Source organism: Lutra lutra, chromosome 11, assembly GCF_902655055.1.
Source record: "Lutra lutra chromosome 11, mLutLut1.2, whole genome shotgun sequence".
NCBI lineage: Eukaryota > Metazoa > Chordata > Mammalia > Carnivora > Mustelidae > Lutra > Lutra lutra.
This window is the reverse complement of record NC_062288.1, coordinates 50,589,604-50,613,702: the sequence shown is the minus strand read 5'-3', so window position 1 is coordinate 50,613,702 and position 24,099 is coordinate 50,589,604. Positions and strand designations below refer to the sequence as shown.

Here is a 24,099-nt window from a genome sequence, read left to right as displayed (position 1 = left end):
TTAGATACATTTTAGTCATTTTATATGATAAAAATATACACTATTGCTTTAAATTTTATAACTGTATAAGTGCATAACTGTTATTCTATTCACAATTTAAAATCCTATTTTTCTGCTAAATAATTCAGAAATGGTTACATGGTTACATGAAGACTCTTAACGAAAGGCTTAAATGTAAAAAAAATGGAATATTAATGCAGACCCTGGTCTAAATCTTTAATGATACCTCATGCTGAAAACAAATTATGAAATGTTTTAGATGATTTTTTTTCAACATTTAAATTGATTCTACAGATTGAAAATTTTGACTGAAAATGCATAGAACTGACATATTTCATCAGAAGCCACTTTTATATACATTAATTTACTAAAAATGAAAAATATTGTATTTTAATACTACATCTCAGCTTGAGATTTTGTAATGTTTTTATATTATACATGCAATCTGTGTCTGCCCTTCAGGTGTCACATTTAAATAAAAGGGTATTTAAAAAAAAAATTAACCTGAGGACGGTAAAGTTAGTAGGGTGATTAATTTGCCTTACTGATAATAAAGGTCATTATATCATGTAAACAACATGTTTGAAGTTTAGACAACTGCATGGTTGTCTTAATATCGAAGTAAAATTCATTATATGATTTCTTAAAAAGACACACCGAGAAAATATGTAAGACCCAAATTAGGTACATATATATGGTATAGACTTTTTAAATGAATGACTGAAAATATTTTACAAATAATTTTGTTCACTATAAATGCACCATTCATTTCACTCATAACAATACTTTGCATCAAACATTGCTATATTCAATCTTAATACTCCTCAAATATGAGAAAAACAGTTTCCACTGTACTAAGAAGTGAAATTTATAAAGTCAGTATACTATACTTTAAAGCTCATTCTAGATCTAAAATAGTTTTTAAGGAATTTATACACATTGAAATGGGGATTAATTAAAGAGCTAGAAATAAAGCTACTTCTTCTCATTGCAAGTTAATAAACACTGTTGCATTCAAGCAGATTTTCCACATTGCAACATTCAACGATCATGGAAAGGTAAACGGTAGTATATCTCTTTCATCTGAAAACACTGCTGAAATTTTAGTGCTGCGGTCTTAATGTTTATAATTCAGAAACACATTTGACTTCCAAAATTTTTCAACATAAGGCACAGAGCAACATTTAGAGTCTAGAAGCAACTAGATTATAAAATAAATACCTTTTTAATCATTATTTGCCCTTTTCCTGAAGAAAGTGGGTGAGTAGTGCAGTTAAAACATGCTTGGAATAATAAAAATGACTGAATTTAAGAAATACAAATAATATTTGTGTGCAGAATGTTATTTAAAAAAGTATATTTTCTATCAAATATACATCCTACAGTGTTACAGGTATAAAAAAATGTGAGGCACTTACATTAACAATGAAGGAGGGAAGCACTAAGATTATCTTTTATAACAGCACCAAACCACTTACTTTAATATCTGAGATACAAGCCGAAGCTAAAGATAAAAGGAAAGAGTTTAATTTGTATTTGGTGTATTGACAACTTAGAAGTTGAAAACTCAGAAATTTGTCAGGAGAAAAAAATGAAATACTTTTTAAAGAGTGTCCTAAAGTTCCCCTAAGTAAGTTTTGTATATTCTCTGGTACTCCGAACCACGTGACATAGAGATGGAATCTCAGCCTCTGTGGCAGCACACTTTCTATTTTAATGACTATAGGATATGTATTTTTGGTAATTTTTTTTAACTCTTAAAAACAATGAAGGTTGATTTGGAAAAAAAGCATGAACAACACACAACAACGCCTCCATGTAAACTTGCTGATGACCAACACTGACAGTTTCATTATTCTGTAATCTTCTGCAAACTCATCCAAAAACCAAGGTGCTTAAAATGGACTTGCAATTACAGGAATCCACTGGATGTCAAATCAGGGAAAGGTCTGGCTTGCGATGGGTGATGAAGGGGCTGAAGATGTGTGGGAGTCTGAGTGTTGTTCATATTACTTAAGTCAGCTGGGTAGGTTTCACTTAAAACTTCTCCATTCTGAAACTGCAAAACAAAAATAGCAATGCAATCAATTAGACTAGATCTTTCAAGCATCTTAAGCCACTAAATGGTACAGTGAAATGCATTTGTAAAATAATTGCCTTGCATAGTTAAACTTCAAATTCTTTACCGTTGCTACATTTTAAGTCATTCAGTGAAGACCAACCCAGCCCATACTATGTGTTACATTTATAACCTTTGGCTTCTCCATTAGATGGTACAGATGTGTGCTACACTGGTCTCAGCTCAGATGTGGCATTCCATACATTAGAAGAGTATTTGATGAACAAACTGCCTTTGGTTTGGATAGGAACTGATGGATCAGAGAATACCAGCTATGACTCACAGTTATATTTTTCTGACATAAATAGGTTTGCTTTACCCAGCTTTCATCACAGTCAAGTTCTGGCTACCAATGAATGAACTGCATTCAAAATTAAGGAACTAGGACTTTCCCATTAAGAGGTCAGCTCTGGGGGTGCCTGGGTGGCTCAGTGGGTTAAAGCCTCTGCCTTCGGCTCAGGTCATGATCTCAGGGTCCTGGGATCGAGCCCCGCCATCGGGCTCTCTGCTCTGCGAGGAGCCTGCTTCCCCCTCTCTCTGCCTGCCTCTCTGCCTACTTGTGATCTCTCTCTGTCAAATAAATAAATAAAATCTTTAAAAAAAAAAAAAGAGGTCAGTTCTGATGGAGAGGTCTTAATATTCTTAAAATATTATAGAAAGGGGTAGGATTTCTGAAACCAATTTTTTGTTACATGCTTTTAACAAGTACTATTAAAATGGTCCTAATTACAGATTAAGTTACCAAATAAAATTCCCACTCTCATCCTCTTACAATAAAATTAGTCTAATTAGTCTGTAATGCTCTTGGGGGCAGGGGGAGAGTTCAGTAGGGCTTTATAGATTCTAGAACCATTGTATTCTAGAACCTTTGTATTTTAGTATATCATGAAAGTTGTGGAAACTTTCAAATAGGTTGAAATCATACCTTCAGTTGCTTCAAATAAAGCCTATGTAACATTAGGCTTGATGTTAACATTAGACTTAAAATGTCCTCCAGAACATATATTAAATATACAGTAAAAGTCACATTATCTAGGTCTTCAATGAATGGTAGCCATGTGGTATCTTCAAATGGAAGCCACTACAGAGAATGGTAAGCTTTGAATAAATGACTCTTATCAGTCATAACACGATGCATGTCAGCAATTCTCTTTAAATATGTTGTCATAAGAAGTGCTGCCCAGTAGAAACATAATGTGAACCACATAAGGAAGTTTAAAACTTCCCTGGGGGAATATACAGGTCCAGAGATTTCCTATTACCTTACTATTCATCAAGAAGTAATACAAAGTAGAGGGAGAAAATGAAGAACCTGTGGTAATGAAATTTTAAACTATGATTAACTAAAAATTAAACTCAATGATCAGCTTGTCAACAGTTTACTCAAGTTACCCACCTATGCCACATCACAGCAAGGTTGTGAGGTAGACTGTAACCGAAAACTAAATTTTGAGGTAATTGAAGGATGTTGGGAAGGAGGATATACTGGACATATATCAAAGGAAAAACTTCCACTGCTGTTTCCTACTACAAAGGTCATCTACAGACCAAATGTCTGAAAGATGTCATAAAAAAATGATTACAAATATGAACTTGAATCTTTGTTGCTAATCTATAACTTTAATACATAGTAAATAGAGACCAGTGAACTTAATTTGGATCAGGATTTTCTTCAGAAGCCTACTTAATTAAACTTTAAAATGAACTAAATATTTTCTAATGGAAAAGCATGAATGTAAACCTACATTCCCAGGGAGCCATAGAGAGCAGCTATCGTCATCGTTAACTTTTCTTTTTTAAGTGATTACTTTTAAATTTAAAGTGTGATTGCCGGTAGAGTTTAATGACACTTTAAAAAAAAATACAGGGGTGTCTGGGTGGCTCAGTGGAGTATGTAACTCTTGATCTCAGGGTTGTGAGTTCAAGCCCCAGGTTGAGTATAGAGCTTACTTAAAAAAAAAAAATTTAAAAAACAAAATGAAAATACAGTTTCAAGTTTGACCACATGAGAGAAAACCAATGAGTTAGGCTTTTTTTAAAAATGTCAGAAGAAAACATTCCATCTTAAAGGATAAACTGAGGGTCTGGCAGATAATATGGGCATACTGCCAGAGAATACTGAGGAAATGAGGACTGAATTCAGGGATCACCAAGGACAAAAGCATTTGAAGAAAGCACAACTATACTGATGATAACCCATTTAAAAAGATTGAGCTTAAAAAATTTTTTTTTTTTTTTTGGAGAGAGAGAGGGTATGAGTGTAAGGGGCTGGGGAGGGGCAGAGGGAGAGAAAGCATCTTAAGCAGGCTCTACACCCAGCATGGAGTGGAACTCTGGGCTCAATCTCGTGACCCTGAGATCATGATCTGAGTCGAGATCATGATCTGAGTGAAGATCAAGAGCTGGAGTCACCCAGGTGCCCCTAAAGAAATTACTTTAAAAAAATGCAAATATAATTAAGAAAGAGAAACCCAAGGATCCTAAACAAAAACTTTTCACTAACTTCACCTGGTAACTTATGGATAGATTCATGTTGCCTTAGCCCTTGACTTGTTTCTCCTTTACAATTCAGGTAAAAAAAAAATCTATTAGTATTAGTAACATAGCGATACTGGAAAAATCCTGGCTTATAAAAAAGTAGTCACTGACATAAAAAGTTTATAACTCTTACATATTTATAATATGAGAAGAATCCTAGAAAGGGTTTATTCAGAATCTGCTAAAACCCTTACCTTGTTTAAAAATGCCTGTGGAGCCGGCATTGCTGGGTTGTAGGGCATAGGAGCCCCATGGCTGGGCTGCAGTTCTGGCTGGCACTGGTACATGGACATGGCCCCGGCATAACAGGATTGAGGATTTACTACGGTTGACTCTGGATTTAGTCCATGTGTTTGGTTTTCGGGAACTTGTAAACATGTGACAAGATCGTCTAAATTAGTAGTAGGGTATGGGGATGGGTCAAAATTCCCTATGGGGAAGTCTAATTGTGTCCCCTTGGAATGCTGTGGTAACACAGACTGGTGACAGGGAATCAAGTTCTGTGTGTATGGCCCAGGATCGATCTCCGGTTTGTAGGGAAACTCGTGACTGGTCCCAGTTAAGTCCGGAAAGACATTATACTGTTGTAGATCTTGCTGAGGACAACTCAAAGGCACGGGCGGGTTAGAGCTCCACTGGGCAAACATGCCATTCACTTGCATGTGCTTCATTTTCTGACAGAGTTGCTGCTGCTGCTCCACTGCTCTGTGGCTTTGGTGGGGCTGGAGCTGCTGCTGCTGTTCCAGCCGCAGGTGCTCTTGTACCATACAGCTTGAGTTCAGTGCCCTGGACTGCTGCTGCTGGTAATCCGAGCACCCGAAGGTAGGCTTACTTAAAGAATCCTGGACATATGTTAGGATTTCATCTGTTATGTCAATATCTCTGAAGTCACCCTCAACTGACAAGTCACTTCTGAAAAATTCCTCATTCTGTTGCATGTGTTTGATATCTTCAAAATCAATGCCTAGCTGTTTCATAATGCTGTACAAGTCACTATTTCTGTTGTCTGGAAAGAGCCCTGACTGACCTCCAGAGAGTGTTGGGTTCATTTCTTGAGAATGACCTATTTCCTCATGTTTCAGGATACTATCACTTCCCATTGGTGTGACAGTGTCTTGCCAATTACTGCATTCATTCATAGGTTCATTAAAAAGATTTTGTTCAAATGGTGTGCTACTTGAGGCAGGATAGAGATAAATGGACTCATCCTGTTGCATGATGGCAGCCAGGAGTGAACTGGGGTTGAGAGAATCCTTACTGAGAGTTGATTTGGTAGCAGAATCTCTGCCACTTGTACCATTTTTAGTCCTTATTGGTAAGAGATCCATCATAGGAGGGAAAGCACTGGTTATCTCATATAACACAGCTTCTCCAGTAGTAAACATAAAAGGGAACTTCGTATTTCGCTTTCGTAAATGTTCTGTTCCTTCTTCCTCTCTAAAATTGGGTATAAAGAAATTGGTATATATTAGGAAGAGTTTTTAACATAAAAAATTTAAAATAAAAACAGCAAGCAAAATCCACTCTAATGGAGTTTGATAGTAGGGAGCATGAACTTAATATTGACATACATTTTTCCTAATGACCAGTGCTATAAAACTTTTTAGACAAATTAAAGTGATTTAGAATTTGCCCCAAAACTTAGTACAGTCATTATTTCCACACTCAAATGTTCATCCCTGACATCCTGCAGAAAAAATAAATTGAATGGAATAAAGATCCAAATATAAAAATAAACTAAGAATTAACCATCCTGGCCAGGGTGCCCCCTGTGCAGAGTAATCCAGGATTCTGTGCCCACTACAGGAGCAGTCACTCTGTGAAAGGTGCCAGAGACATGCAATCTACACAGGAGAGGTTCCTACAGGTTACTCCTTCATGATTGGGAGAGGAGCTGTTTTACCTAATTAGAAAGTCAAAAATGAGAAAGCAGAGGAATATGCTCCAAATAAAAGAGTAGGGCAAAAGCAGTAACAAACTAAATAGTCTGATAAAGACTTCAAGGTAATTGGGAGAATGGACGAACTCAGTGAGAAGTTCAACAAAGAGATAAAAGTTGAATACAATAACTAAAATGAAAAATAGATGAGATCAGCAACATAGTAGAATAGATCACCGGCCTGGAAGACAGGGCAATGGAAAGCACCCAAGTCGAACAGCAAAAAGAAAAAGAGGATGAGTTAAGGGCCTTCTGTGACCACATCAAGCACATGAATGTTCACAGTATAGGGATCCCAGTAGAAGAGAGAGAGGAAAGGGGCAGAGAACATATGTGAAGAAATTATAGCTGAAAAATTCCTTAAGCTAGGGAAGGAAACAGGCATCAAGGAGCGTCTCAAAAACAATAAACCCAAGGAGCTCCACACCAAGCCCTATCAAAGTTAAAAGCAGCAAGAGTAGCAGCAGCTACTTATATACAAAGGAAACCCCATAAAGGCTCTCAGCCGCTTTTTCAGCACAAATTTTGCAGGCCAGAAGGGAGCATCATGAGATATTCAAAATGCTGAAAAGAAAAAAAAAAAAAACCTATAAGCAAGAATACCCAACAAGGTTATCACTCAGAATTGAAGAAGAGAGGAAGAATTTCCCAAACAAAAGAGAATTCATCATGACTAAGCAAGCCTTATAAGAAATGTTAAAGGGAGTGCTTTAAGCAAAAAAAGAATAAAGCATAAGCAGAAGAAAATTTTGCAAGGAAAAAATTTCACTGAGAAACCTATAGTAGAGGTTGATCAATCAATCATTTGTAAATTATTGATTTAACTTTATGGTTGTTAAAAGACAAAAGTGGTAAAATCAATTATAAAATTAGGGAACTGCAAAAGATGGAAGAATGGGAGGGGTAGTACAAATAGTGCTTATATGACATGTTCAAACTTCATATAGACTGGTATATACTTGGGGTGTTATATGTGAATCTGAAGGTCCTCACAAACTAAAAATGTATATTAGATACACACGAAAAAAGAGAAAGGAATCCAAGTGTAACACTAAAGAAAGGTATCAATCATAAGGGAAGAGAGCAAGAAAATATGGAAGAGGGAACAACTACACAAACAATAAGAAAAAAAATGAACAAATGGCAATAAGTACATCCCTATTGATTACAGAATGGCCTAAATGCTCCACTCAAAAGATTGGTGACTGAAGGGATTAAAAAAAAAATCCTTCAATATGTTGCCTACAAGAGATTAGCTTCGGACCTCAATGCAAAGTCAGACTAAAAGTGAAGGGATGGAAAAAAAAAAATACTCCATGCAAATGAAAGCGAAAAAGGGGGGGATGGGTAACAATACTTATCAGACAAAATAGATTTTAAAACAAAGACTAGAGCAAGACATAAGGGCATTACGTAATGATAAAAGGATCAATCCAAAGAAAAGATACAATAATTGTAATCATCTATGTACCTAGCATAAGAGCACTAAAATATATAAAGTAAACATTAATAGACCTAAAAGGAGAAATTGTCAGTAATAAAATAGTAGTGGGGCCTCAGCACTGTACTTACATCAGTGGATAGATCATTAGGGCAGAAAATCAATGAGGAAACTCTGGCTTTGTATGATACCTTAGACCAGATGGACTTCTTGTATACACACAGCATTCCATCCAAAAGAAGCAAAACACACACAGGAAACTTTCTCCAAGTTCATGTTAGGTCACAAAGAAGGCTCAATAAATTTAAGACAGAAATTAAGCATTTTTTTTATGAATCTAGAAATCAGTTATAAGGGAAAAAACTAGAAAAATCACAAACACGTGGAGGCTAAACACCATTCTATTAAACAAACAACCAGTGGGTCAACCAAGAAAATAAAAGGAAAAAGAAAATTATCTACAGACAAATGAAAATGGAAACACAATGGTGGGACATAGCAAGAGAGTTCTGAGAAGTTTATGCCAATATAGGCCTAGTTCAAGAAAACCTTTCACTTAAAGCAACTAGAAAAAGAACAGATGAAACCCAAGTTAGTAGAAGGAAGGAGATTAATAAAGATCAGAGCAGACATAAATGAAATAGAGATAATAAAAAGGATTATTGAAACCAAGAGCTGATTCTCTGAAAAGATAAAATTGATAAGCCTTTAAGCCAGGAACAAGGAAAAAAAAAAACGAAATCAAAAATAAACAGCAGACACTACAGAAATAAAAGTAACTGCAGACAATATACATATGATTGTAAGAGACTAGTAGAAGAAATTAGAAAACAAAAATGAACAATTTGGACTATACCAAAACAAAACAAAACAAAACAAAAAAACTTAGTGAAGGAAACCACCAACAAAAGGAAAAGGCAGCCTACTGAATTTAATACCTGCAAATGATATATCCAATAAGGGGTTAATATGCAAAATATATAAAGAATTTGTGCAACTCAGCATCAAAAACAATCTGATTAAAAAGAGGAGGTGAAGAGACATTTTTCTAAGGAAAACCTACAGATGGCTAACAGACACATGAAAAGATTATCAGCATAACATCATCAGGGAGATGCAAATCAAAACTACCATGCTGTATCACCTCACACCTGTCAGAATGGCTAAAATCAGCAATACCAGAAGTAACAAGTGTTGAGGATGTGGAGAAAAGGGAACCCTTGTGTACTGTTGATGGGACTGTTAATTGGTTCAGCCACTGTGGAAAACAGTGTGGAGGTTCCTCAAAAAATTAAAAACAGAAATACCATACAATTCAGTAATTCCACTGCTGGGTATTTACCGAAGGAAAATGAAAACACTACTTTGAAAAGAAATGCACCCCTATGTTTGCTGCAGGATTATTTATAGTAACTGAATTATGGAAGCAACCTAGTGTGCATCACTACATGAAAGGACACAGAAGGTACAGTATAGTGCTCGGCCTTAAAAAAGAATGAAATCTTGCCATTTGTGAAAACATGGGTGGACCTAGAGGGAATTATGCTAAACGAAATAAGTCAGAGAAAGATAAATACATGATTTCACTTATGTGGAGTCTAGAAAACAAAATTAACACATACAAACACAGACAGTCTCAAATACAGAGAATAAACTGGTCGTTGTCAGAAGGAAAGAGGTAGGAGGATGGGTGAAACAGATGAATGGGATTAAGAGGTATAAACTCCCAGGTATAATAAATCATGGGGATGAAAAGTACAACATGGGGAATACAGTCAATAATACTGTAATAACTTTATATGCTGTCAGGTGGTAAGTACACTTACAGTGAGCATTGCACAATGTATGACACATTGTTGAATCACTACGTTGTACACCTGAAATTAACCTAACATTGCATGTTAATTATACTTAAAATTTTAGAAATCTGAGTGGGCAGAGTCATATCTAAGTAAAAAACTTGGGGCGCCTGGGTGGCTCAGTGGGTTAAGACGCTGCCTTTGGCTCAGGTCATGATCTCGGAGTCCTGGGACCGAGCCCCACATCGGGCTCTCTGCTCTCTCGGGGAGCCTGCTTCCTCTCTCTCTCTCTCTCTCTGCCTGCCTCTCTGTCTACTTATGATCTCTCTGTCCAAAAAAAAAAAAAAAAAAAAAAAAAAAACTTAGTAGACTCTAAAAATAGTGGTGTAACTGACCTAAAAAATTAAAAATCTTACATGGCAAAAAATTCATAAATCAAGTTCAAGGCATGGAGAAAATATGCCATATTTATAATTTCATATTTTTATACTATAGTGTGTATAAATATATACAATTTAATATCCATATTATTAAGTAAACAGCTCCAATGACATCCAAGAGAGAGCCAAACAACCCAGTACAAAACAGGCAAATGAATGGAACTGAAAATTCACGGAAGGAAAATGCCTTAGAAAGATATAAAAAGATGTCCTGCCTCATTAGTAATGAGAAAATGCAACAATTCTTAATAACTAATAGAACAAGCAAATACAAAATGCAACAATTAACTTCTTAATAACTTACAGAACAAATACAAAACTCAAATAATAAAAATATGAACACAAACTAGACCACTGATACATGAAGAACACCATACATGCAATAGAACATACATTCTTAATGAAAGCACATGGGATTTTTACCAACAATGACCATGTTAGATCATAAAAAAGCTACCACAGGAGAGGAGGAGTCAAGATGGCGGAGAAGTAGCAGGCTGAGACTACTTCAGGTAGCAGGAGATCAGCTAGATAGCTTATCTAAAGATTGCAAACACCTACAAATCCAACGGGAGATCGGAGAGAAGAACAGCAATTCCAGAAACAGAAAATCAACCACATTTTGAAAGGTAGGACTGGCGGAGAAGTGCATCCAAAGTGACGGGAAGATAGACCACGGGGGGAGGGGCCGGCTCCAGCAAGCGGTGGAGCAACGGAGCACAAAATCAGGACTTTCAAAAGTCTGTTCCGCTGAGGGACATCGCTCCAGAGGCTTAAACAGGGTGAAGCCCACGCGGGGTCAGCGTGGCCTCAGTCCCGCAGGGTCACAGAAGGATCGGGGGTGTCTGAGTGTCGCAGAGCTTACAGGTATTAGAACGGGGAAGCCGGCTACAGAGACAGAGCCAAGGAGTGAGCTCTCAGCTCGGGGTTACCTTGAACCGGTCGCAGGCTCGGTCAGCTAGGAGCGCGGCCGGAGGCCAGGGTGATGGGAGTAATTGGGCGCTGTTCTCTGAGGGCACACTGAGGAGTGGGGCCCCGGGCTCACGGCTCCTCCGGGCCGGAGACTGGGAGGCCACCATCTTCATTCCTATCCTCCGGAACTCTACAGAAAGCGCTCAGGGAACAAAAGCTCCCTAAAGCAAACCCGAGCGGATTATTCAGAGCAGCCCGGGTAAGGGCGGTGCAACTCCGCCTGGGGCAAAGACACTTGAGAATCACTACAACAGGCCCCTCCCCCAGAAGATCAACAAGAAATCCAGCCAGGACCAAGTTCACCTACCAAGGAGTACAGTTTCAATACCAAGGAGAGCACCGGAATTCCAGAGGAGGAGAAAGCAAAGCACGGAACTCATGGCTTTCTCCCCATGATTCTTTAGCCTTGCAGTTTTTTTTTCTTAATTTTTTTTTCTCTTCTACCCTTTTCTTTTTTTTAATGTTTTTTAACTAGTTTAACTAATATATATATATATATTTTTTTTTATATTTTGTCTTCGTTTTCTTTTTTTGTTTCTTTTTTCTTTCTGAACCTCTTTTTATCCCCTTTCTCCCCTCTCATGATTTGGGGTCTCTTCTGATTTGGTTAAAGCAGATTTTCCTGGGGTTGTTGCCACCCTTTTAGTATTTTACTTGCTCCTTTATATACTCTTATCTGGACAAAATGACAAGGCGGAAAAATTCACCACAAAAAAAAAGAACAAGAGGCAGTACCAAAGGCTAGGGACCTAATCAATACAGACATTGGTAAAATGACAGATCTACAGTTCAGAATGACGATTCTCAAAGTTCTAGCCGGGCTCGAAAAAGGCATGGAAGATATTAGAGAAACCTCTCGGGAGATATAAAAGCCCTTTCTGGAGAAATAAAAGAACTAAAATCTAACCAAGCTGAAATAAAAAAAAGCTATTAATGAGGTACAATAAAAAATGGAGGCTCTCACTGCTAGGATAAATGATGCAGAAGAAAGAATTAGTGATATAGAAGACCAAATGACAGAATAAAGAAGCTGAGCAAAAGAGGGACAAACAGCTACTGGACCACGAGGGGAGAATTCGAGAGATAAGTGACACCATAAGACGAAACAACATTAGAATAATTGGGATTCCAGAAGAAGAAGAAAGAGAGAGGGGAGCAGAAGGAATATTAGAATTATTGGAGAGAATTTCCCCAATATGGCAAAGGGAACAAGCATCAAAATCCAGGAGGTTCAGAGAACCCCCCCCTCAAAATCAATAAGAATAGGTCCACACCCTGTCACCTAATAGTAAAATTGACAAGTCTTAGTGACAAAGAGAAAATCCTGAAAGCAGCACGGGGGAAAAAAAGTCTGTAACGTACAATGGTAAAAATATTAGATTGGCAGCAGACGTCTCCACAGAGACCTGGCAGGCCAGAAAGAACTGGCATGATATATTCAGAGCACTAAACGAGAAAAACATGCAGCCAAGAATACTATATCCAGCTAGGCTATCATTGAAAATAGGAGAGATTAAAAGCTTCCAGGACAAACAAAAACTGAAAGAATTTGCAAACACCAAAACAGCTCTACAAGAAATATTGAAAGGGGTCCTCTAAGCAGAGAGAGACCCTAAAAGTAGTAGATCAGAAAGGAACAGAGACAATATACAATAACAGTCACCTTACAGGCAATACAATGGCACTAAATTCATATCTCTCAATAGTTATCCTGAATGTCAATGGGCTAAATGCCCCAATCAAAAGACACAGGGTATCAGAATGGATAAAAAAACAAAACCCATCAATATGCTGCCTACAAGAAACTCATTTTAAACCCGAAGACACCTCCCGATTTAAAGTGAGGGGGTGGAAAAGAATTTACCATGCTAATGGACATCAAAAGAAAGCAGGAGTGGCAATCCTTAGATCATTTGGATTTTAAGCCAAAGACTATAATAAGAGATGAGGAAGGACACTATATCATACTCAAAGGATCTGTCCAACAAGAAGATCTAACAATTTTAAATATCTCTGCCCCTAATGTGGGAGCAGCCAACTATATAAACCAATAACAAAATCAAAGAAATACATCAATAATAATACAATAATAGTAGGGGACTTTAACACTCCCCTCACTGAAATGGACAGATCATCCAAGCAAAAGATCAACAAGGAAATAAAGGCCTTAAATGACACACTGGACCAGATGGACATCACAGATATATTCAGAACATTTCATCCCAAAGCAACAGAATACACATTCTTCTCTAGTGCACATGGAACATTCTCCAGAATAGATCACATCCTTGGTCATAAATCAGGTCTCAACCAGTATCAAAAGATTGGGATCATTCCCTGCATATTTTCAGACCACAATGCTCTGAAGCTAGAACTCAATCACAAGAGGAAATTTGGAAAGAACCCAAATACATGGAGACTAAACAGCATCCTTCTAGGGGCGCCTGGGTGGCTCAGTGGGTTAAGCCGCTGCCTTCGGCTCAGGTCATGATCTCAGGGTCCTGGGATCAAGTCCCACATCGGGCTCTCTGCTCAGCAAGAAGCCTGCTTCCCTCTCTCTCTCTGCCTGCCTCTCCGCCTACTTGTGATCTCTCTCTGTCAAATAAATAAATAAAATCTTTAAAAAAAAATAAAAAATAAACAGCATCCTTCTAAAGAATGAATGGGTCAACCAGGAAATTAAAGAAGAATTGAAAAAATTCATGGAAACAAATGATAATGAAAACACAACGGTTCAAAATCTGTGGGACGCAACAAAGGCAGTCCTGAGAGGAAAATATATAGCGGTACAAGCCTTTCTCAAGAGACAAGAAAGGTCTCAGGTACACAACCTAACCCTACACCTAAAGGGGCTGGAGAAAGAACAAGAAAGAAACCCTAAACCCAGCAGGAGAAGAGAAATCATAAAGACCAGAGCAGAAATCAATGAAATAGGAACCAAAAAAACAATAGAACAAATCAACGAAACTAGGAGCTGGTTCTTTGAAAGAATTAATAAGATTGATAAACCCCTGGCCAGACTTATCAAAAAGAGGAGAGAAAGGACCCAAATAAATAAAATCATGAATGAAAGAGGAGAGATCACAACGAACACCAAAGAAATACAATTATAAGAACATACTATGAGCAACTCTACGCCAACAAAGTTGACAATCTGGAAGAAATGGATGCATTCCTAGAGACATATAAACTACCATAACTGAACCAGGAAGAAATAGCCTGAACAGACCCATAACCAGTACGGAGATTGAAACAGTCATCAAAAAGCTCCAAAGAAACAAAAGCCCAGGGCCAGATGGCTTCCCGGGGGAATTCTACCAAACATTTAAAGAAGAACTAATTCCTATTCTCCTGAAACTGTTCCAAAAAATAGAAATGGAAGGAAAACTTCTAAACTCATGAGGCAAGCATCACCTTGATCCCAAAACCAGACAAAGATCCCATCCAAAAAAAGAACTACAGACCAATATCCTTGATGAACATAGATGCAAAACTTCTCACCAAAACACTAGCCAATAGGATACAACAGTACATTAAAAGGATTATTCACCACGACCAAGTGGGATTTATTCCAGGGCTGCAAGGTTGGTTCAACATCTGCAAATCAATCAATGTGATACAACACATTAATAAAAGAAAGAACAAGAACCATATGATACTCTCAATAGATGCTGAGAAAGCATTTGACAAAGTACAGCATCCCTTCCTGATCAAAACTCTTCAAAGTGTAGGGATAGAGGGTACATACCTCAATATTATCAAAGCCATCTATGAAAAACCCACCACAAATATCATTCTCAATGGAGAAAAACTGAAAGCTTTTCCGCTAAGGTCAGGAACACGGCAGGGATCCATTATCACCACTGCTATTCAACATAGTACTAGAAGTCCTAGCCTCAGCAATCAGACAACAAAAGGAAATTAAAGGCATCCAAATTGGCAAAGAAGAAGTCAAACTATCACTCTTCGCAGATGATATGATATTCTATGTGGAAAACCCAAAAGACTCCACTCCAAAACTGCTAGAACTTGTACAGGAATTCAGTAAAGTGTCAGGATATAAAATCAATGCACAGAAATCAGTTGCATTTCTCTACACCAACAAGACAGAAGAAAGAGAAATTAAGGAGTCCATCCCATTTACAATTGCACCCAAAACTATAAGATACCTAGGAACAAAGTACTCATAAAGTACTCATGAAAGAAATTGAGGAAGACACAAAAAAATGGAAAAATGTTCCATGCTCCTGGATTGGAAGAATAAATATTGTGAAAATGTCTATGCTACCTAAAGCAATCTACATATTTAATGCAATTCCTATCAAAGTACCATCCATTTTTTTCAAAGAAATGGAACAAATAATCCTAAAATTTATATGGAACCAGAAAAGACCTTGAATAGCCAAAGGAATATTGAAAAAGAAAGCCAAAGTCGGTGGCATCACAATTCCGGACTTCAACCTCTATTACAAAGCTGTCTTCATCAAGACAGCATGGTACTGGCACAAAAACAGACACATAGATCAATGGAACAGAATAGAGAGCCCAGAAATACACCCTCAACTCTATGGTCAACTAATCTTTGACAAAGCAGGAAAGAATGTCCAATGGAAAAAAGACAGCCTCTTCAACAAATTGGGAAATTTGTTGGGAAAATTGGACAGCCACATGCAGAAAAATGAAATTGGACCATTTCCTTACACCACACACGAAAATAGACTCAAAATGGATGAAGGACCTCAATGTGAGAAAGGAATCCATCAAAATCCTTGAGGAGAACACAGGCAGCAACCTCTTCAACCTCAGCCACAGCAACATCTTCCTAGGAACATCACCAAAGGCAAGGGAAGCAAGGGCAAAAATGAACTATTGGGATTTTATCAAGATCAAAAGCTTTTGCAGAGCAAAGGAAACAGTTAACAAAACCAAAAGACAACTGACAGAATGGGAGAAGATATTTGCAAATGACATATCGGATAAAGGGCTAGTATCCTAAATCTATAAAGAACTTAGCAAACTCAACACCCAAAGAACAAATAATCCAATCAAGAAATGGGCAGAGGACATGAACAGACATTTCTGCAAAGAAGACATCCAGATAGCCAACAGACACATGAAAGAGTGCTCCATATCACTCGGCATCAGGGAAATACAAATCAAAACCACAATGAGATATCACCTCACAGCAGTCAGAATGGCTAAAATTAACAAGTCAAGAAATGACACATGCTGGTGAGGATGCGGAGAAAGGGGAACCCTCCTATGCTGTTGGTGGGAATGCAAGCTGGTGCAACCACTCTGGAAAACAGCATGGAGGTTTCTCAAAATGTTTTAAATAGAACTACCCTATGACCCAGAATTGCACTACTGGGTATTTACCCTAAAGATACAAACGTAGTGATCCGAAGGGGCACGTGCACCCGAATGTTTATAGCAGCAATGTCTACAATAGCCAAACTATGGAAAGAACCTAGATGTCCATCAACAGACAAATGGATAAAGAAGATGTGGTATATATACACAATGGAATACTATGCAGCCATCAAAAGAAATGAAATCTTGCCATTTGCGACGACGTGGATGGAACTAGAGGGTATCACGCTTAGCGAAATAAGTCAATCGGAGAAAGACAACTATCATATGATCTCCCTGATATGAGGGAGAGGAGATGCAACATGGGGGGTTAAGGGGGTAGGAGAAGAGTAAATGAAACAAGATGGGATTGGGAGGGAGACAAACCATAAGTGACTCTTAATCTCACAAAACAAACTGAGGGTTGATGGGGGGAGGGGGGGTTGGGGGGTGGGGTTATGGACATTGGGGAGGGTATGTGCTATGGTGAGTGCTGTGAAGTGTGTAAACCTGGCGATTCACAGACCTGTACCCCTGAGGATAAAAATATATGTTTAAAAAAACAAACAAAAACTACCACAGATTTCAAGGAAATGAGATGAGAGAATGTTGTCTAACTTCAGTGAAATTGGCCTAAAATTCAGTAACAAAAAGACTAGAAAATCCCCAATGTATAGAGTACATACCACTTTATATTTCTAAACAAATCACGAATAGAAAAAACAAGACCTATCAAAACATTAAGACTATAGTTGAAGTTGTACTTAAAGGGAAATCAATACCTTAAAGAAAAGGTTGGAAAAATAGCAAATTATACCCAAAGAGAGAAGGAAGGAAATGAGAAGATGACCTAAATGAAGTAGAAAACAAACATAAAATAGGAAAAATCAACAAATTTGGATCCTTGAGAAGACTAAAAACAATGGCCTTCTAGCAATATTAAGAGATAAAGCACAAATTTCTAGTATCAGGAAATGTTTCCTAATCAGTATAGGTCTTAAGTAAAAAGAAAACAGAGTACAAAAGAGAAAAATTATCATCATGACAATGAATCCAGAGGAAGTATTTGACAAAATTCAATACCCTTTCATGATGATAATATTTAGTAAACTTGAGAGAAGGAAAACTTTTAAATTAAAAAACTATATGTATGTATAAATAGCAAAAGAAAACATTGCCACACACATCATCCTCAACAGTAAAATATTAAAGGGTTTCTCTCTTAGGCTTGGAAGAAGACAAAAATGAAACCTGGTATCATTATTTCTTTTACATTTTACTAAAGGCCTAACCAGTGCAATAAAGGAATTTTAAGAAATAACGAATGTCTGAAGATTAAAAAGAAAAAAAATTACATACATAGTATGTGTTAGAAAATCTGGAATAATCCAGACAAATTAGGAGAAAAAGTGGATTTTACAAAGGTCACTGAATACAAGCCAATATTTTAAAAAATCAACAATTAGGAATTGTTATACACATAGAGCATTTAGAATACTATCACAAGAGACCAAATATCTAGAAGTAAAATTAAGAAAAATATGTAAGACTCGTGTAGGAAAAATACAACCCATTATTGAAATAAAGATAGGTACGTACTCATGTGCCCATATGTCTATATACATACATACATTCACCATCTTCACAGGTTGGAAAAATATTATAAAGCTGTTAACTCTCCCAAAATAAGCTATAGTTTCAATGTAATTCCATTCAAAATTGCAACAGGTACTCTGGTGAAAAGTGACAACTGATTTCTAAAATATATATGGAAATAAAAAGGATAAAGAACAGAGAGGACAATCTTGAAGGAGAACAATAAAAAATCCTCAACAAACATGATGGAGAGCATACACTGAGAGATCAAGATTTACTATAAAGACAGAGCAATGAAAACCATGTGCTGTTGGTGTGAAAAAAGACAACTAGACTCCTGGAACCCTGAAACAAAACCACAGACAGAATCCCCTAATTAAAATACAGTATAGCAGGGAAAAGATGGCCTTTTCAAAAAATTTATCAATGTTGATACTTACCTCAAGGCAAATACAAACATCAGCTCTCTAGAGTGGAGAAAATATTTGCAGTATGGTATTTGACAAAACACTCATTTACAGAATAAGAAACTTAGAAACTACTGTTTGCTTAGAAAGCATATAGTAGACACAGCATTCTTTATTTCTCACTTAGCACTAGCTTTTCTTCATTCTTTCATAGAGTAAAACCCTAAAGTTTTCATTGTTTATTTCTATAATTCCATATATTTAGTTGTTCAGTAACGTTTGTCAATTCTATCTTGTCAATGTCCTTCATTATGCCTTCTTTCTATAAAGATTATCTTTTCAGTTTTTACTTGCTAGAAAATTCTCATAGAATTTATTTGGAAGTTTACATGTAAGAGGATTTATAAACCAAAGTGTTATTAAAAATAAAATGAAGATGTGAAACATTCTGTCTGCATACTTACGTTAGAGGTCTCTGAGTTGCAATGATATAATCTGGTCTTCCATTTTTATACACTAAGCGTGCATTAGACTGAACCCAGGTCCATCGATTATCTTTGGTAAGAAGCCTAAATACTATCATGCCACTCTCTCCAGTCTTAATCACTAAAATCAAATACAAAAATTATCAAAACCAAAATCAACATATTAAAGAAAATCTCTGAAGCAAAGCCTAATATATTTTTGAATATATTTCATTTATCACCAAAGATGATAAATGTCTTGACAGCTTTTAAACACAACATATTAAAATGCATGGAAACAGTTCTTCAGCACTGTTTTTTTCTGTTTCAGACTAAATTTATTATTCAGTAGGTTAAAGGGTTGATTAGGTCAGAAAATTCTGCTAACACATGAAACTAGAGAGTATCCAGTTTGGGGAAAATAAAAAGATAAAAATTATTTTCATTTTAAAAAGGGAACATTTCTGTCATTGATGCCTTAAAATTGTGTAATAAAATACTAACATATACTAGCCGATTTATAAATTAGTGATACCATTAAAATACTATTAAAATGGAGAAAAACATTGGATAAAAAGGTCATTTTCATAGTAGTTAAGCTACTATATATTCTTGTGTGACAGGTGTACAGCAGTTAATAACAAGTGTAATTTAGGTTAATCATAATGGTATGACACTGAGTATAAGTTTATTCAAATCGTTGCCTGAAACACTGTATGTAATACCCTGAAGTATGTACAAGAACGTATGCCAGTCTTCAGGCATGTTTGTAAGGAAATACAACTTACTCCGTATATGGTACTCAGCGCAATAAAGCATATCAGCAGCATGAATAAACTGGTATCCTGATCCTCTCATGCACAACTCTGCTTCAGTATAGCCTAAAACAAGTTTTCCTCTGTTTAAAAAAAATAGAAGAAATTGGTTATATGCAATTTTCTGCACTAATGTTTCCCTTGACATTCAGAATTTTACATTAGCAGGTACAAGCAGTCAATCTCATTCATGTAACTACTTTCTTCTGTTTATGGCTGCTAATTTCAGTTTTAGATGATTTTCTTCTGAATAAAAATGAAAATTAGCACGGTCAAAGATGAATCTAACAGAACAGATTACGTAGATAAAACAAATCTTTAACAAAAATGGACAATGCTTATACTCCATTTTGAGGGGCAAAATTTTTAAAACTTGTCTGCAATCCCATATTAGAAGAAAAACAATGATACATTTTTGATATGATACGAAGGCTACTATCACAGTCCACTTCATAGTTTTCTGGAAGTTACTAAACTTCTAGGGCTAAAAATCAAATAAAGTTTGTATGTTTTAAAAATGTAAAACACAAACTATGGAAAGAACCTAGATGTCCATCAACAGACGAATGGATAAAGAAGATGTGGTATATATACACAATGGAATACTATGCAGCCACCAAAAGAAATGAAATCTTGCCATTTGCGACGACGTGGATGGAACTAGAGGGTATCATGCTTAGCGAAATAAGTCAATTGGAGAAAGACAACTATCACATGATCTCCCTGATATGAGGGAGAGGAGATGTAACATGGGGGGTTAAGGGGGTAGGAGAAGAGTAAATGAAACAAGATGGGATTGGGAGGGAGACAAACCATAAGTGACTCTTAATCTCACAAAACAAACTGAGGGTTGATGGGGGGAGGGGGGTTGGGAGAGGGGGGGTGGGGTTATGGATATTGGGGAGGGTATGTGCTATGGTGAGTGCTGTGAAGTGTGTAAACCTGGCGATTCACAGACCTGTACCCCTGGGGATAAAAATATATGTTTATAAAAAATAAAAAAAAAAAAAAGCTGAAAAAAAAAAAATGTAAAACAAACCAACAATAAAAGTCATGAGGATACTGAATCTTACCAATATAAGCAAATCATCTCTATGATACAGAAATTGTGACAAGTATTGTAAAAAGTTATACTGATATATAAAATAATATATATATTATATATATATATATATATATAAATATATAAATATACCTGATGAAATTACTTTAAAAGCCTATACTGAGAGAGTAAGGAACAGAAGGAACAGCTCACATAATAACAAACAAACATTATAAGCTACACTCTATGTCGTACATGCTAAGAGAGATTTACTGCAACAAAATATACATTTAGTGAAATGAAACTGCAAGAGTTCTACTTACTTGGCATCACAAGCAGTAGGCGTAAAGTCTAGTTTGTGTTTGGTTCTAAAGATGAAATTTTTGGTCCGGATCTCAAGGATGGACGGCGGCTGAAGGGGAGTCGCTATTGCGAACAAAGCCAGCTGCGGGGGAAGTAGCGATCCGTCTTTCCCTTTCTTGTTCTGTCCATGAAGATACTTTAACCTCCCTTGGAAATTCATTGCCTTAAAAAACCAAAACCAGTTCATTACAATGAACACTTTAAAACTGTTCATTGTGGGGCGCCAGGGTGGCTCAGTGGGTTAAAGCCTCTGCCTTCAGCTCAGGTCATGATCCCAGGGTCTTGGGATCGAGCCCCGCATCGGGCTCTCTGCTCCGCAGGGAGCCTTCTTCCTCCTCTCTCTCTGCCTGCCTCTCTGCCTACTTGTAATCTCTGTCTGTCAAATAAATAAATAAAATCTTAAAAAAAAAAAACCAAAAAACTGTTCATTTCAAAAGGCCCAATCATGGCCATTTCCAGTATTCTTGGTGATTCCGTAGAAGTTCCTGAGGCTGACTAATGCTGTCCATAAATGACTTTCTCCATACGAAGCCCATTACAACTATCTCCAAAGGTAGTCTGAACACTATCCTAAAAGGGTCAACAAGGGAACTGCCACAACAAAATCACCTGTCATTTTCCGAGCTCACAAATGCCCTGCCCTTTATACTTAACATAGTCCCTGCACACTTGGCATTCAGTACGTTGTTCCTCAATGAATGAATGGTGATAAAGTCATCAAGTACACATTAATTTTCAAAGTCAGATAAGCTATAGTCCAGAGCTCACTGTCTATTTCATAACGCATGGTAAACTTTTATGTAGAGATAAAAATGTAATTTTATTAAAACACTACAATGAATAATAAAAAATCACGCCAAGAATCCAAAACTCTATTGACAGTAAAGGGCACTTTTAGAAGACAGAGGAAACAAAAATAATTTAAATGGGAACATGATCCGTTTAGTTGTTTAAAAATGTATTAACCAGTCTAAGGAATGATTCTGACCTCAGTATACGATAGCAACACAAAGAAGACAAGACCCGATGCTACAAATTTCATCTGAGAAGAATCTGTTAACTGATCTAGGAAAACTATCTCCAAGCACAACTGTACCTTTGGGTCAGCCAAATTATCTTCAGAAATAAACACATCACCAAAATCACTTTTTGCTAATGTTTAAGATTTTACTATAGATCTCAAATTCCTGATAATTCACAAAAGTAATATGCATCACACTTGCTGTTGTCTTCTCCTGTACCCAGTGGAGAGCACTGTCTTAAAGACAAAGACCATTCCCACTGCCAGTATCCCGCTGCAGCCGCTCCCTGATGACGCGGTTCAGGCTGCATGCCAGCAGCTCACACCGTATGGCCATCCTGCAACCACGAATATACAACCATTTTTCTAGATGCCAGTTACTGCAGCTGTGTAGAGAAGGCCATGGTGATTTTTCTGTCTGGCAAGGACTAAATCCAAAGAGAGTAAGCACCTGCTGCTAAACAGGGCTACAAACTTCTCGGTCTTATACAATAAAAAGTCTTAAAAATAGGCAAAATACAAGGTTCTACATTATTTCACTTAGTCTTTGTTACTACATCCCCAAAGATTGAGATTTTGAGATATGGAAGACACTAGAAATCTGAAAAAAGTAATCTAAGTTGCTTTCCATCATGAAATTATTTTATAAAGGAGTTTGAAAAAACCAAACTCAAATCTAACCAAAGAAAATGGTTTCGGTTTCCTTTTTTGCTTTTGGAAACTTAATAGTAATTGCCAGTATCATAAGATTTTGTATCTTACCAGAAAACCAGATGAATTGTCCAGCAGACATCTTAGTCGGCACACAAAGCTCCTTTCCATAAAGGAAGAGTTTTCTGGAGGAAGCTGGTCTGGGGTATAACAGCCTACTGTTTGTGGCAGGCCATTAGCCTCTGTAGAAATAATACCAACATAAATTTACATGTCATTTTGCTGTATAATCAAGTGTTTGGATAGCTGAAATCTGTGTTAATTTCTAAACTGGATTCTATTCTGAATACAAAAATGAATAATCACAAATTTTCAGAAGAGTGGTCAATGAAAAGAAACCAAAATGTACAGAGTATCACTTTTACTGCACAGAACTTTATTCAGTTTTTTTATTTCTATTGTCAACAATATCCCTATTTTCCAATGCCTTTCATCTTAAGACTTTCAGAGACTTCTAAAAGCACCGTATGTATGGTAGTTGTACTTCAATAAAAAATTAAAGTAAAAGCACTGCACTGAGAAAAGTTTTTGTATACTTGCATATTCTAGTTTGCTTTTGTATTTGGTCCATTTTACAGACAGAACAATTTATACATACTTGAGTATCAACCTTATACATTTCTTCCAATCTCCCTCAATAGTATAAGTGATTTTTATAAAATATACTACTGAGAGGGGTGCCTGCATGACTCAGTCCCGTTAAGTGTCCGGCTCTTGATATTGGCTCAGGTTGTGGTCTCAGGGTGTGAGATCAAGCCCTGTGTCCAGCTCTATGCTCAGCAGGGAGTCTACTCTCTCTCTCTCCCCCTCTGCCTCTCCCCCAACTGGCACGCTGTCTCTAGAAAAAATAAATCTTTTAAAATCACCGCACTTTCCTTTGCATTCTTACCATCAATTCTTTGTCCAGAGTCCGTACACGGTGAAGGGTTTAATGTCCAGTGTAGCTGACGCTGAAACTCACCTCGGTCTTCAGTGTGAATAAGTTCATATACGCTCTGATGTATGACGTCAGACTAAAGAAAAAGATACCAGGAAACTTTTTTAAAGTACTGATTAAAACAATGTAGCTTACTAAATTAA

At 36.8% G+C, this 24,099-nt stretch overlaps 1 protein-coding gene across 1 annotated transcript in view; it reads right to left on the bottom strand.

Moving 5' to 3' along the window:
* Nucleotides 1-272: 272 nt before the first annotated feature.
* Nucleotides 273-24,099, bottom strand: part of AHR (aryl hydrocarbon receptor) — a 58,717-nt gene continuing 34,890 nt past the window's right edge. Inside the window, exons 5-11 of the mRNA XM_047695061.1 lie at nucleotides 23,909-24,032; nucleotides 23,071-23,201; nucleotides 21,248-21,450; nucleotides 19,856-19,965; nucleotides 19,068-19,209; nucleotides 4,852-6,094; nucleotides 273-2,059 (exon numbers count right to left, since the gene is read on the bottom strand). Coding sequence (XP_047551017.1) covers nucleotides 1,913-2,059; nucleotides 4,852-6,094; nucleotides 19,068-19,209; nucleotides 19,856-19,965; nucleotides 21,248-21,450; nucleotides 23,071-23,201; nucleotides 23,909-24,032 — 2,100 coding nt within the window. The 3' untranslated portion in view covers nucleotides 273-1,912. The remainder of the gene's footprint in view (nucleotides 2,060-4,851; nucleotides 6,095-19,067; nucleotides 19,210-19,855; nucleotides 19,966-21,247; nucleotides 21,451-23,070; nucleotides 23,202-23,908; nucleotides 24,033-24,099) is intronic.